Source organism: Quercus lobata, chromosome 3 (assembly GCF_001633185.2).
Source record: "Quercus lobata isolate SW786 chromosome 3, ValleyOak3.0 Primary Assembly, whole genome shotgun sequence".
NCBI classification, from domain to species: domain Eukaryota; kingdom Viridiplantae; phylum Streptophyta; class Magnoliopsida; order Fagales; family Fagaceae; genus Quercus; species Quercus lobata.
This window is the reverse complement of record NC_044906.1, coordinates 20,267,240-20,281,004: the sequence shown is the minus strand read 5'-3', so window position 1 is coordinate 20,281,004 and position 13,765 is coordinate 20,267,240. Positions and strand designations below refer to the sequence as shown.

Sequence of the window (13,765 nt, the reverse complement as noted above, 5' to 3'; positions counted from 1 at the left end):
GTCCACAAGCCTCATTGGAGTAGTAGAGTTTTTTGGAAAAAAATTTCAATAAAACTAAGCTAGAGGAGAGGATGTGGGCTAAATTAGTCACCTTAAACATCCTCTTTTGGTACTATGATGGACCAAAGTCCACAACAGCTACTCGTCGTTACGATCTTCAAATTCGTCAGCGTAAGCTTGTCACCTAATATGTTTTTTTTTTTTTTTTTTTTAACTCCTGACCTTCGTCCTTTTTGTGCAGAAATGGACGCTGCCAGGAGAAGGGTCTATATGCAAGCCACTTTAAAGAAGCAACAGGAGGGTTAGACCCCTAAGGGGACGAGCTCAACCAACCCGTCCACCAAAAGGAAACAGCCGAAGAAGTCTGACCGTCTTCCTAAGAAGCCCAAGACTCTCCTCGAGCCCGTTGTGGGGTTGAAGGCTGAAACCCAGAAGACGGTCACTCCTCTTGGCCATGGAAAGGGCAAGGGTTCTATGAAGAGCCCCTCCATCACTAAAAAACCACTTGTCCTCCTCCATGAGGATTCAAAGTATGCATTGGAGCAGCTCTCATCCATCATTACATCTGACGACTATGAGGACTTAAGCAACCATGCAACTGAAGCCATGGGGGAGACGAGGCTTTTTAACATTGCTCAGGTAATCATGTCTGTCCCCTTCCTATTACTCTTTCCTTCACCTTGCCTTGTTATACTAACCCATTTGTTTTCCAGGCAATGTTAATGATAAAGGGATTAATGGGTCGTTGCTTAAACCATGAGACGACACTAGACCGTATTAGGGCGAAGGTGAGCTTGACGAAGGATGAACTGAACAAGTTGAAGGCCTGGAAGACGGTCTAGGAGAAGAAGCTTGCTTTATCAGAGGAGGCCAGGGACGAGCTAGAGAAGCAGACGGAGCTATTAAAGCAGGTCCTGGAGGACAAGGAGAAAGAAATCTGTGACGCCAGGGACCAGCTCCATCAGAAAAAGGAAGAAGCAATATGTGAGTATCGTGATTCCAACGCCCTTCTAGCAGAGCTCGGAGGCTCCTTTGCTAAAGGCTTCGACGACGCCCTTCGTCAAGTCAAGGCTTCTTATCCTGACCTGGACGTATCTCATGTTAACATTGACACCCATGCCCAAACCTCAGTTCAACCCGTCCACTCCGAGAGCACGGACAAGTTGTTCGCTGATGATGCCCCTATAGACGACCTTGCTACTGAAAGCCAAGCTAAACCCATCATAGATAGCATCCGTCATTCTGATGACATTCAAGTGGAGGAGGAGAAAGAAGAAAACACCCCTGTCCAGCAGTAGTAATTTTTTTTTTTTTTTTTTTTTAATGTAAAGATTTTAAAGAACATTTAATGTTTAATTTAACCTTTGCCTTCTATAACTAAATTTCTTCCTTTATGGGCTTCAGCAATATTAGATTACTCATTCTGTATTATCCGTCTACTTTTATTCTTATGGATAGATCCGTTTAGTTTATGGCTATGTATGGATATAACCGTCTTTAGGATGAATCCGTCCTCTTATGGACTTGTAATGTCAATGCAACATGTTGTTGAACCCGTCCACTTCGTGGACTTTATAATTGTCATCCTCTCGAATGAACCCGTCCTCTTATGGACTTGTGCTTTCAATTCAACGCGTGGTTGAACCCGTCCACTTTATGGATAATTTTAATTCAACGCATTGTCATCGTCTTGTTGGATGGACCCGTCCCTTTGCTTTCAATTCAACACGTTGTTGAATCCGTCCATGTTATGGACTCAATTATACTCACCCTCATGTGATGGACCCGTCCACTAATGTATACTTTTGGACTTAATTATACTTCCCCTCGTGGGATGAATCCGTCCACTAATGTATACTTGTGAACTTAATTATACTAACTCACCCTTATGGGATAGACCCGTCCACTTATGGACTTAATTATATATTTGCCCACTTGTGGACTTGATAATTTCAAAGCATCCTTATAGGATGAACTCGTCCACTTGTGGATTTAATAACGAAAGTAGTTCAGTAGAGAAAATATAAACAACTTGTATCTGAATAACTCCTCTTATTTTTGGTAAACGCATGCATAAGTAAAAGATTATTCTTAACAAGGATAAAAAAAACTCGCCTTTTGGGCTTAAGAAGTAGTAAGCAAAAATATGACTAAAAGAAATAAACTAGAAATGAGGAGTGTCACTTCTTCGTGTCATCTTCTACTGGTAGTACTTTCGGAGATGCTCTATGTTCCATGAATGGTGTAACTTCTGTACGTCTAATGTCTTCAAGTGGTAGGTGTCTTTCCTCTGCCATAACGTGATTCTATAGGGTCCCTCCCAATTATGGCGGAACTTTTCTTGGGTAGGGTCTCTAGCTGCACCCATTACCTTCCTTAAGATGAGGTCTTCAACCTTGAAGTCTCGGTGTTTGACTCAGGAGTTGTAGTGCTTGGACATGAGGTCTTGGTATCGTGCGAGTCTCTTTTCAACTGTTGCCCTGAGTTCGTCTAGTAGATCCAGCTGTAAACGCATAGCTTCATGATTCCTCCCGTCATTATGATTATCCACTTTGTAGCTGGTGAGTCCGACCTCTGCTAGGATGATTGCCTCACTTCCATACGTTAATCGAAACGGTGTTTCCCTTGTAGGTGTCCTTGTTGTCGTCCTATATGCCTATAACATGCTTGGTAGTACTTCTGGCCATACACCCTTTGTCCCCTCGAGCCAAGTCTTGATGATTTTATGCAAGGATCGGTTCGTGACCTCCACTTGCCCATTGGCCTGTGGATGGGCGGGGGAGGAGTGGTGGTTCTTAATTCCTAACTGTGAGAAAAAATCTTTGAAGGAGTCATTAACAAACTGTTTCCTGTTATCTGATACCAAGATTCTGGGGATTCCATACTTGCAGACAATGTTTCTCCAAACGAAACTTCTTACGTTCTTTTTTGTAATGGTAGCCAAGGCTTCTGCTTCTACCCACTTAGTAAAATAGTCTATACTGACTATAAGGAATTTCAACTATCTCGTTGCTATTGGGAATGGACCCATGATGTCGAGTCCTTATTGAGTGAATGGCCACGGGGCTGTTATCGGGGTCAATTCTTCCGTCGGCTGTCTGATGACATTGCTGAACTTTTGACATTTGTCACATACTCTGACATAAGTCTGGGCATCCTTTTACATAGTAGGCCAATAGTATCCAGCTCTAATTAGTTTATGTACCAATGATCGCGATCCTGAGTGGTTGCTAGAGATCCCTTTGTATACTTCTCTCATGACATAATCCGCTTCTTCGAGACTTAAATATCTCAAATACGGTCGAGAGAAGCCCCTCTTGTACAGGTGTCTTTCTTCACAACAAACTGCACTGCTTGAACCTTCAGCTTCCTTGCGGCCCCCTTATCTTCGGGTAGTGTGCTGTCTTTCAAATAGGAAACTATTGGTGTAGTCCAATTGTTTTCTAAGTTTACTTCCTACACACTAATGTCATCTATCAAGGGTGAAATTTGAACAAAGGAAAGTACTTTACCGAGGAGAAGCATTTATTCGGCTGACGCAGCTTTGGCAACGCGATTGGCTTGCTCATTTTCTTCTCTTGGGATTTGGAAAAACTTGGCTTCTAGTTTGTTGACACGTTTCCGTACCTGATCCAAATACTTCTTCATCCTTTCTCCTTTGCACTCGTAGTTGCCATTTATCTGATTGGTAACTACCTGAGAGTCGCAGTATGCGATCACACTTGTTGCTCTTACAGCTTTGGCGAGGTCTAGTCCTGCCAGTAACGCTTCATACTCTGTTTCATTGTTTGTTATGGGGAAGTCGAGTTGAACCATGCATTCGATCTCGTCTCCCTCTAGAGAGTAGAGCACTACACTGATTCCACCAATGTGCTTGTTAAATGACCCATTAGTGTGGATGCTCTAGTGAGGAGGCTCTTCTGCCCCCTAGCCTTCCATATTAGTGAACTCCGCAATGAAGTCGGCGACTGTTTGTCCCTTTATGGCAATACGTGGGTGGTATTGTACGTCGAACTCGCTCGGTTCTATTGCCTATAGCGCCATCCGTCCGGTAACTTCAGGACTGCTCATTGCTCGTCGTAGAGGTTTGTCGGTCAGGACGACAATAGTGTGGGCCTGGAAGTATAGCTTGAGCTTTCAAGTTGCTGTAACTAAAGCGAAGGTGAGCATCTCCATTGATGGATATATTTCCTCTGCCTCAGAGCACTCGACTTGTGTAGTAAACGGGCTTTTGTACCCTGTCTTCTTCCCTGACTAAGGCTGCGCTAACGGCCGCCGAGGATACTGCAAAGTAAAGGAACAGTTCTTCTCCAGGCTGGGAAGGACTCAACAATGGAGGGGATGAGAGGTAGGTCTTCAAGTCCTCGAATGCCTACTGACATTTGGGCATCCATTCAAAAGATTTCTTCAGCGTACAGAAGAAGGGTAGATATTTATCTGTTGCCCTTGGCACGAACCTGTTCAGTGCTGCTACCTTGCTATTGAGGCTTTGTACTTTCTTCACGTTCCTTGGGGGTGTCATTTCTATTCTAGCCCAGATCTTGTCTAGGTTGCCTTGATACCCCTCTAAGACACTATGAATCCTAGGAACTTTCCTGTCGTCACTCCGAAGGCACACTTGCCCGGATTGAGTTTCATATTGTAGGAACGAAGGGTGTTGAATGTTTCTCTGAGATCCTTCAAATGATCTTCCTTTCTTCGGCTTTTCACCAACATGTCATCTACATAGATCTGGACATTTCTCCCAATCTGCTTTGCGAACATCTTGTTCATGAGCCTCTAATATGTCGCACTCGCATTTTTGAGGCCAAACAACATTACTTTATAGCAGAAGAGGCCCTGAATAGTAACGAACGAAGTCTTCTCCTAATCTACTTCATTTATTCTGATCTAGTTATAGCCCAAAAAAGCATCCATAAAGCTTAATAGCTAGTGTTGAGCCATAGAGTCAACTAGGATGTCAATTCGCGGGAGGGGATAGCTGTCTTTGGGGCATGCCTTGTTCAGGTTGGTGAAGTCTACACACACCCTCTACTCCCCGCTTGCTTTCTTGACCATTACCACGTTTGTCAACTAGTTGGGGTAGTAAACCTCCCTAATGAAGTTCGCCTCCTATAGCTTATGAACTTCTTCCGCTATAGGTTGGTCTCGTTTTGAGGCGAATACCCGCTTCTTCTGATGAATGGGTGTAAAGGAGGGCGACACGTTCAGTCTGTGCACCATGACCAAAGGGTCTATCCCCAACATGTCTTCATGGCTCCAAGCAAATACATCTCGGTTATCTTTAAGAAATGTTGTAAGTGCTTGGCGAACTGTCGGGCCAGTGAAGGTACCAATCCTAGTCATACGATCAGGGTTGAAGTCGTTGAGAAGCATCTCTTCAAGCCTTTTAACAGGCTCTATTACTGTCTAGTGTTCTTCTATGTTCATGGCCTAGTGATGGTCGTCCATCTCTATAATAGCTATGTAGCATTTACCCGCAGCCACCTAATTTCCGCGCAACTCCCTTACTTCATAATCTGTAGGAAACTTGATCATTAAGTGGTAGGTTGAGGTTATAACCTTCCATGAATTGAGAATGGGTCATCCGAGAATGGCATTGTAAGCGGACGAGTAATCGACCATAAGGAATGTTACGCCTTTAGTGATCTGCTGGGGGTAGTCGCCAACCGTCACGGACAATGTGACTACGCCCAAGGGGAATACCCTTGTTCCTCCAAAACCAACGAGCGAAGCGCATGTTGAAACCAGTTGCTCTCTGTCAATCCTCATTTGCTGGAATGCTGGGTAGAATAGGATGTCAGCTGAGCTACCGTTGTCAACCAGAATTCAGTGCGTGTTGCAGTTCCCTACCCGTATGCTAACAACAAGTGCATCGTCATGCGGGTGGTGAAGACGTCGACCTGCGCCATCTTTGGTACCGACCCCGTCAGCTGGACGTTCTAGACCATTTTGAGGTAAGTCTTACAAGCCTTTTTGGAGGACCCCGTAGCCGTTGTGCCTCCTACAATCATTCTTATATCTCTTATGGGTGGTTTAGGACGCTCGTTCTCCCGAGCCTGCTCTTGAGGTGGATCTATTCTTTCCTTGCTACAGCTTTCCTTGCCTGATAAGAGTTTCAATTTGTTGTTTTAAGTTGTAGCAATCGGATGTGTCATGACCATAGTCACGATGGAAACAGCAGTACTTGTCTCTAGACCTCTTATTGGGATCTCCCTTTAGCTTGCCGGAAAATATCAGAACTCCTTCATCTTTGATTTGCATCAAGACTTGGTCGATCGAGGCAGTTAGCAGGATGAAACTCGTGAATTTTCCAGTGGGGGACTTGGAACACCTGTCCTCCCACTGTTCTCCTGTCCTAGACATCTTCTACCTCCTATCCTTCCATATGTCCTGTTTTTCCCTTTTCCTCAGCTTTTTTCTTGGGCCAGCAACACGTCTTCTGCATTTATGTACTTGGTTACCCTGTACAACAAATCTGACATAGTTTTTGGGTCGTTCTTGTATAGGGAAAACAAGAATTTACCCTTCTGTAGTCCGTTCGTGAAGGCAGTCACGAGTATTTTATCGTTTGCTTCATCGATCGAGAGAACCTCTTTGTTAAAATGGGCGATGTAGGACCTCAGTGTCTCATCCTCTCACTGCTTAATATTCATCAGGCATGCAGTGGACTTCTTATACTTGTGCCTCCCGATGAAGTGTGAGGCAAACTGGGCACTTAACTCCTTGAAGGTACCAATGGAGTTAGGCGTCATCCTGTTGAACTAGATCCTTGCAGATCCCTTTAGCATGGTGGGGAAGGCTCTGCACATGATCTCATCTGACACCCTTTGAAGGTGCATCAAGGTCTTGAAAAACTCTAAGTGATCTAAAGGGTCTTTGGATCCGTCATAATTTTCCACCTATGGTAAACGAAACTTCAGTAAAAGGGGGAATGAAGTGACGGATGCTGTGAATGGTGAATCAGTTCAATGGACCAAGTCATTGAGGTCACTAGACACACGTCCTCTAAGGGCATTCATCATAAAATCAATCTGTTCCTTTATCATCTACATCTCGGTGACTATATGAGGTGGAACCGTATCTGTGACGGATGGGCGACTCGTGTCCTGTCGTTCTGGCCTACTCGAGGTGTTACTACCTTCTGGCCCTTCTTGGTTCCTTCTCTCAACGCTGGTGCCTTCTTGATCTTCCTCTTAGGTATCCATCGCCACGTTCTTCTGGCACAGCTATTCCTCTAGATCATAATTTTGCTTAGTGAGATGTTCCACTACTGCTGTGAGGGTTTGGACTTGCCTTTCCAGGGCAGTGGGTTGTGGTTCGTCGCCCTGATTGTTGGTGGTGGTTGTCATCGAGCAGGTAAGTACCTTGTAACTTTTCGTCCGGGAAGCTATGAATATGGCTTATCTCCTAATCAACGTTCTTCCCACAGATGACGCCAATTGATGATGTTGGAAATTGTCAATAAGCCACACAATACCCACGTGCTCAATATGATACATGCGAGACAAAAACAAGGAAAAACCCTAGGAGAGTACCGGTGTGGTATCGGCCAAAGACTCTACGAAGGTTAAGTCAAAAAACCTTTCACAACTCTAAAGTGCCAGAGCTGGGATGAATTATGCATACCTTGATTTGTAAGGGTCTTAGGGTTTTTATAGTAGTGTAGGACCGACCTCCGTTTCTTGTGTAGGAAGGCGTTTCCTTATAGAGAAGATCATCATTAATGGGTGTATATTACAGAATCCTCCTCATGTTAGAATTCTATTCATATTGGGACTCTATGAGCTAGGGTTAACCGTGAGATACAAGTTGTTTCCATTTAGGATTCCTTGGAGATTACTTAAACCAGGTGGATGCTACGCGGCCTCTAGACCCGTCCACCTTGTGTCCATGCACTTTGGTTTCGTCCACCATTAGCCTACTAATCCAGAGTCGTCAGGTTTATTTAAATGGATCCGTCACCCATAATTTTACCCTTTTCAATGGATGAGATGAATGCTAAATTATCTTATCCGCTCCTAGCTTGGGAAGTTCAGGAAGCAATTATACAAATGGCTCTACTCACAGCTCTAGGACCGAATGGTATGTCCTTTTCTATCAAACTTTTTGGAATTTACTAGGTGATGTTGTATCTCAATCTGTCCTTTATTTTCTTAATTCTGCTACTTTCCCAGCCCACCTTAACGACACTTTCATTACTCTTATCCCTAAGGTTAACAGCCTAAAACTCATGTCTAAATTTAGACCTATTAACCTCTACAATGTTCTTTACAAAATCTCTTCGAAGGTTTTAGCCAATAGACTCAAAAAGTTTTACCAAAAATTATCACTGAGCACCAGAGTGTATTCACTAAGGGTAGACTTATTTCTAATAATATTTTGGTAGCTTTTGAGTCTCTTCACAATATGCAGAAGCACAAAGGGAAAGATGATTACATGGACACAAAGCTTAATATGGGCAAAACCTATGACAGAGTTGAAAACTCTTACGTGAAGATGGTAATGAGAAAGTTGGGTTTTAATAGACAAGGAGACACTCTATCTCCTTTCCTCTTCTTATTATGCACAAAGGGTTTACACGGTCTTATTTCTTAAGCTGCTGTATGTAGAAATAACCCAAGACTAACCCACCTTCTCTTTACAGATGATAGAATATTTTTTTTTGCAGGGCTTTTATGCAGGAATGTCAAAAAATTCTTGATATACTGGATGTTTATCGCAGATACTCCAGTCAACAAATCAACAAAAGTAAAACAACAATCTTTTTCAGTAAATCTACTATAGAAGAGACGAGAGAACACATCAAGCATGCTTTGGGAGTTCCAGAAATAAAACAATATGAGAAGTATTTGGTTTTACCCTTCTTCGTGGGTAGGAGGAAGAAGGATGGTTTCAATTATATCAAGGAAAAGGTGTGGAGGAAATTACAAGACTGGGAAAAAAAGCTATTATCTCAAGTAGGGAGGGAAATCCTAATTAAAGCTATTGTCCAAGATATCCCTACTTACACAATGAGCTGTTTCAAAATTCCTTTGGGTCTTTACAATGAAATTGAGAGCCTAATAAGAAAGTTTTGATGGGGATAAAAAGGTAACTGGCGGAAAATTCACTAGGTTAAATGGGAAACTCTCTGCCAAACAAAAAAAAAGGAGGTATGAGTTTCAAGGATTTAGCTCTCTTCAATAACGCACTCCTAGCTAAACAAGCTTGGTGACTTTTGCATGAAAAGCATTCTCTTTTTTTTTTTTTTTTTCTGTATTTTCAAGCCCAAGGGTTTGTTTAGTTGGAGGAGTGGAAAAGTGGGAAGATGGAAAATATTTAGTTTTCTCTCTTGTGTGTTTGGTTGGAGGGGTGGAAAAGTGGAAGGGTGGAAAACTCTTTTGTTTGGTTGGAGAGAAAAAGGGAAGGATGGAAAATGTAATTTATATAAATTGACTATTATACCCTTATTACATAAAAGGTAAGAAATAAATTTATTTGTACTCATTAAATAATATAAAATTTACCACATTATCACTTTTACAAAACACTCACATCAGTTTATCTATTATACAAACTTTTTTATTAAAATAATATTTTTTCTCACTTTTTTTATTATTTCCCACCTACCCCACCTAACCCATAAAGTGACTTAACTCTTACTTTCCCTTAACCCACAAAGTCTCCGCCCCTCTCTCATCTCTCAAGTCTCTGCATCTTTTTTTTTTTTTTTTTTTCAAAGTTTGAAAGCTACAAAGAAGAGAGAAGATGATGATGATGATGAAGAAGATGAAGATGATTGAAACATAAGGAAATCCCTCATCTCTCTCCTAAATTCTCAGATCCATTAAGTCTCTGCCACCATTGGTTTTGTATTTGATTTTGATTTTGGGTTTGGGTTATAGGTTTTTAGTTAATGGTTTAATTTTGTTTTAGATTGATTTTGAGTTGGGTTTGGGATGGGTTTTCCAATGGGGTTTGAGTTGATTTTAAGTTTTTTTGTGTTGATTTTGAGTTATTTTTGGGTTGCAATGGTGATAGTTGGGTTGTGTTGAGTTGGTGGTTAGAAAATTGTCTTTTTCTTCTTTGCTGAGTTCCTGTGACTATTGGGAAAGAGAGGGCATTTGTGTAAAAGTGCTATGAGAGCACTTTTCTCTCCAGACTTTTCCTCCCGATTTGGGAGGATGAAAATTGTGGGCCCGATAGAGAAAACTCTCTCCTGGGTTTTCCTTCCTCCCCATTTTCCTTCTTTTGCCAAATAGTGAAAAACACTGTTTTCTACCCTATTTTCCTCCCTCTGTTTTCCATCCTTCCTATTTTCACCCCAACCAAACATAGTGTAAGTTTTTTTCCAAATTGCTCTATTATGGAAGCTTCAAGTTCAATATTTGGATCCTACGATTGGCAAAGCATCTTGAAAGGCAAGGATGTGTTGATGAGAGTAGCTAAATGGAGAGTAGGGTATGGAGATTCTATTAGTGTTTGAGTTGATGCATGGCTCCCTTCAGTGGAGCACCCATGAATTCTTTCTACAATAACTAAGGGCTTTCAAGACATTTGAGTATGTGATCTCATAACCCAAACCCTATATCCTGGAAGTCCAAGCTGGTGTGTGGTTTATTTTCCCCTCAAGAGGCTGATTTAATTTTAAGTATCCCTTTAAGCAATAGACGTACAGAGGATAAATTGATTTGGTTTTTTTAACTCTTTGGGATTGTATTTTGTGAAATTCGGTTTCAATTTTCTTGTAAAAGAGAATATTTCTCCTAACCTGTCCATTAGAAGTCCGACCCCTCAGCAAGATCTTTAAAGGAAAATTTGGGGAGCTATGGTTCCAAACAAATTCAGAAACTTCATGTGGCATTCATTTATGCAATCCCTGTGAAGCTGAATTTGGTTCATAAAAGAGTCCTATTAGAGGACGTTTGTGAGCATTGTCAAAATTGTGTTAAGATAGTCCTACACACTATAGGAATGCCATGAATTCAATTTTGTGTCGGAATCAGACTCCTAATGGTTGATTTGCCGAACCATGCACTTCTCAAACTTCATGGAATTAGTGCAACATATCATGAAGGAAGGAAAGAACTTGGAACTGTTTGCCACAATAGCTTGGACCATTTGGTATTGTAGAAATATGATCCAAACTAGCCATAAGGAATTACCAGTAGCTCAAGTTTTGGTCCATGCGTCCCAAGTGTTGCAATATTTTCTTCAAGTTCTTCCTGCATCCTCAAGACAGAATGTAGCCCATAATCCTCGATTGGTCAGATGGCTTCCTCCTCCAAACTCTCGATTCAAGGTAAATTTCAATGGGACTGTCTTCAGATATCAACAGAGCTGGGATAGGAGTGGTTATTCACAACCATGATGGCCAAGTTTTGGCCTCCATGTTTGAAACTACCCACCTCCCTCCTTTATCAGATGTTTAGAAGCTTTAGTTGCAGTCAGAGCAATTACTTTTGCTTTTGAACTGGGTTTTTCTAATATTGTGGTTGAGGGGGACTCCAAGACAGTTATCAAAAACATTCACAAGTGAGGAGGAATCTTTTGCTTCTTTTGGTCATTTAATTTTTGTTGTTAGGCCAATAATTGATTCTTTTACTCAAATTTATTTTCCCATATTCGTAGAGTAGGTAATGTTGTAACTCATAACCTTGCTAGACATGTTTGTGGTTATTTTGTGTGAATGGAAGATGTTCCACAACACCTTTTTAATGTTCTGTTGGCCGACTTTGGTTAATATTTTTAATGAAAGTTCGAGGTATTTGTGGGGCCCAATAATTCATGGACCAGGCCCATTCACCCTTAGAGAGTCCAAAGGCCCGAGCCGAGAAGAGCTACGGCCTAAGCTCTACAATGCAGAGCACCAAACATTCTTGTGGTGCAGCCGAGGACAACTCAGTCCTCGGCAGATCCAAAACCTCACCAAAAGAAGAAGGATAAAACCGGTATAGGGCCAAGCTTAAAAGAGAATCTAAGAATATCCGGGAAAGCTGCTCTCATTGCCATTCAATGCACTGCCCCTGACAGAGCCATACTCTGCAGCCTTATCAACCATCCCCAACAATTCTGGGATTAGACTGATAGGACAAATATCAGTCTTGTAAAGATTGACCCTACACGTGGACGAAGGACAGTTAATGCAGACGAGTATAAAAGAAGAAAGTAAGTAAACCTAAAGGGGATCCCACCCCCAAAAAAGAAAGACGACATGGGGGAGAACATCTCAGTAACACCGGACTTCACTGAAAAAGTCCATCGTTGGGTAACCGGGGTAAGACCTCAATGGTCCTCGGATCACCTCCGAGGAGTCCCATCCCATAGGATGCGATGCCGTAGGGCTTAAACGTTCAAGCCCAAATCCTTTTTCTACAAGAATTCCTCTAAAACCAGGACCGGGCACCGCCCCGTGACCAACGGCTAGCTTTTCAAGCCCACTCTCTACAAATCATATTGTGAGGGATCTTTCATGCGCCAGCCCAATATCCTTATTGGGCCGCCAGAGAACTGTGTCCTTACAATTGGCGCCGTCTGTGGGAAAGTTTGTGCGTTGGCGCAGGTGGCGGTGGAGTCAGCTCTCTAGCAAGCAGAAATTCCTGGGACTTCCTCCGACTCCGGCAACATACAGTTGTTGCTCCGGCATAAGCTTCTGCTAGGGGCTACGCCTTACAGTGCCAAGGGCGCGGGCATCTCTAGGGGCTTCCGGCCTCAAGCCAACTTTCCCCGCCCTGGTATAGGGGCTTATGGTCGAAAAGTAAACCGGATAAAAGAAATTTTACAAGTTTTGGACAGAACCAAGGCCTTGCATGGTCCTCGGACTCAAGCCTATGGGGAAACCAAGTACAAAAAAGAAAAAATCACAAGTTTTGGACAGAACCAAGGCCTTGCATGGTCCTCGGACTCAAGCCTACGGGGAAACCAAGTACAAAAAAGAAAAAATCACAAGTTTTGGACAGAACCAAGGCCTTGCATGGTCCTCGGACTCAAGCCTATGGGGAAACCAAGTACAAAAAAAGAAAAATCACAAGTTTTGGACAGAACCAAGGCCTTGCATGGTCCTTGGACTCAAGCCTATGGGGAAACCAAGTACAAAAAAGAAAAATCACAAGTTTTGGACAGAACCAAGGCCTTGCATGGTCCTCGGACTCAAGCCTATGGGGAAACCAAGTACAAAAAAGAAAAAATCACAAGTTTTAGACAGAACCAAGGCCTTGCATGGTCCTCGAACTCAAGCCTATGGGGAAACCAAGTACAAAAAAAGAAAAATCACAAGTTTTGGACAGAACCAAGGGGCCTTGCATGGTCCTCGGACTCAAGCCTATGGGGAAACCAAATACAAAAAAGAAAAAAATCACAAGTTTTGGACAGAACCAAGGCCATGCATGGTCCTCGGACTCAAGTCTATGGGGAAACCAAGTACAAAAAAGAAAAAATCACAAGTTTTGGACAGAACCAAGGCCTTGCATGGTCCTCGGACTCAAGCTTATGGGGAAACCAAGTACAAAAAAGAAAAAATCACAAGTTTTGGACAGAACTAAGGCCTTGCATGGTCCTCGGACTCAGGCCTATGGGGAAACCAAGTACAAAAAAGAAAAAATCACAAGTTTTGGATAGAACCAAGGCCTTGCATGGTCCTCGGACTCAAGCCTATGGGGAAACAAAGTACAAAAAAGAAAAAATCACAAGTTTTGGACAGAACCAAGGCCTTGCATGGTCCTCGGACTCAAGCCTATGGGGAAACCAAGTACAAAAAAGAAAAAAATCACAAGTTTTGGACAGA

General features: G+C 42.5%; 1 protein-coding gene across 1 annotated transcript in view; it reads left to right on the top strand.

Annotated features, from left to right (window-relative positions):
- Nucleotides 1–7,262: 7,262 nt before the first annotated feature.
- The window catches only part of LOC115980523, a 20,203-nt gene continuing 13,700 nt past the window's right edge, over nucleotides 7,263–13,765 (top strand). Inside the window, exon 1 of the mRNA XM_031102757.1 lies at nucleotides 7,263–7,359. Within this exon, the coding sequence (XP_030958617.1) occupies nucleotides 7,263–7,359 (97 nt within the window). The remainder of the gene's footprint in view (nucleotides 7,360–13,765) is intronic.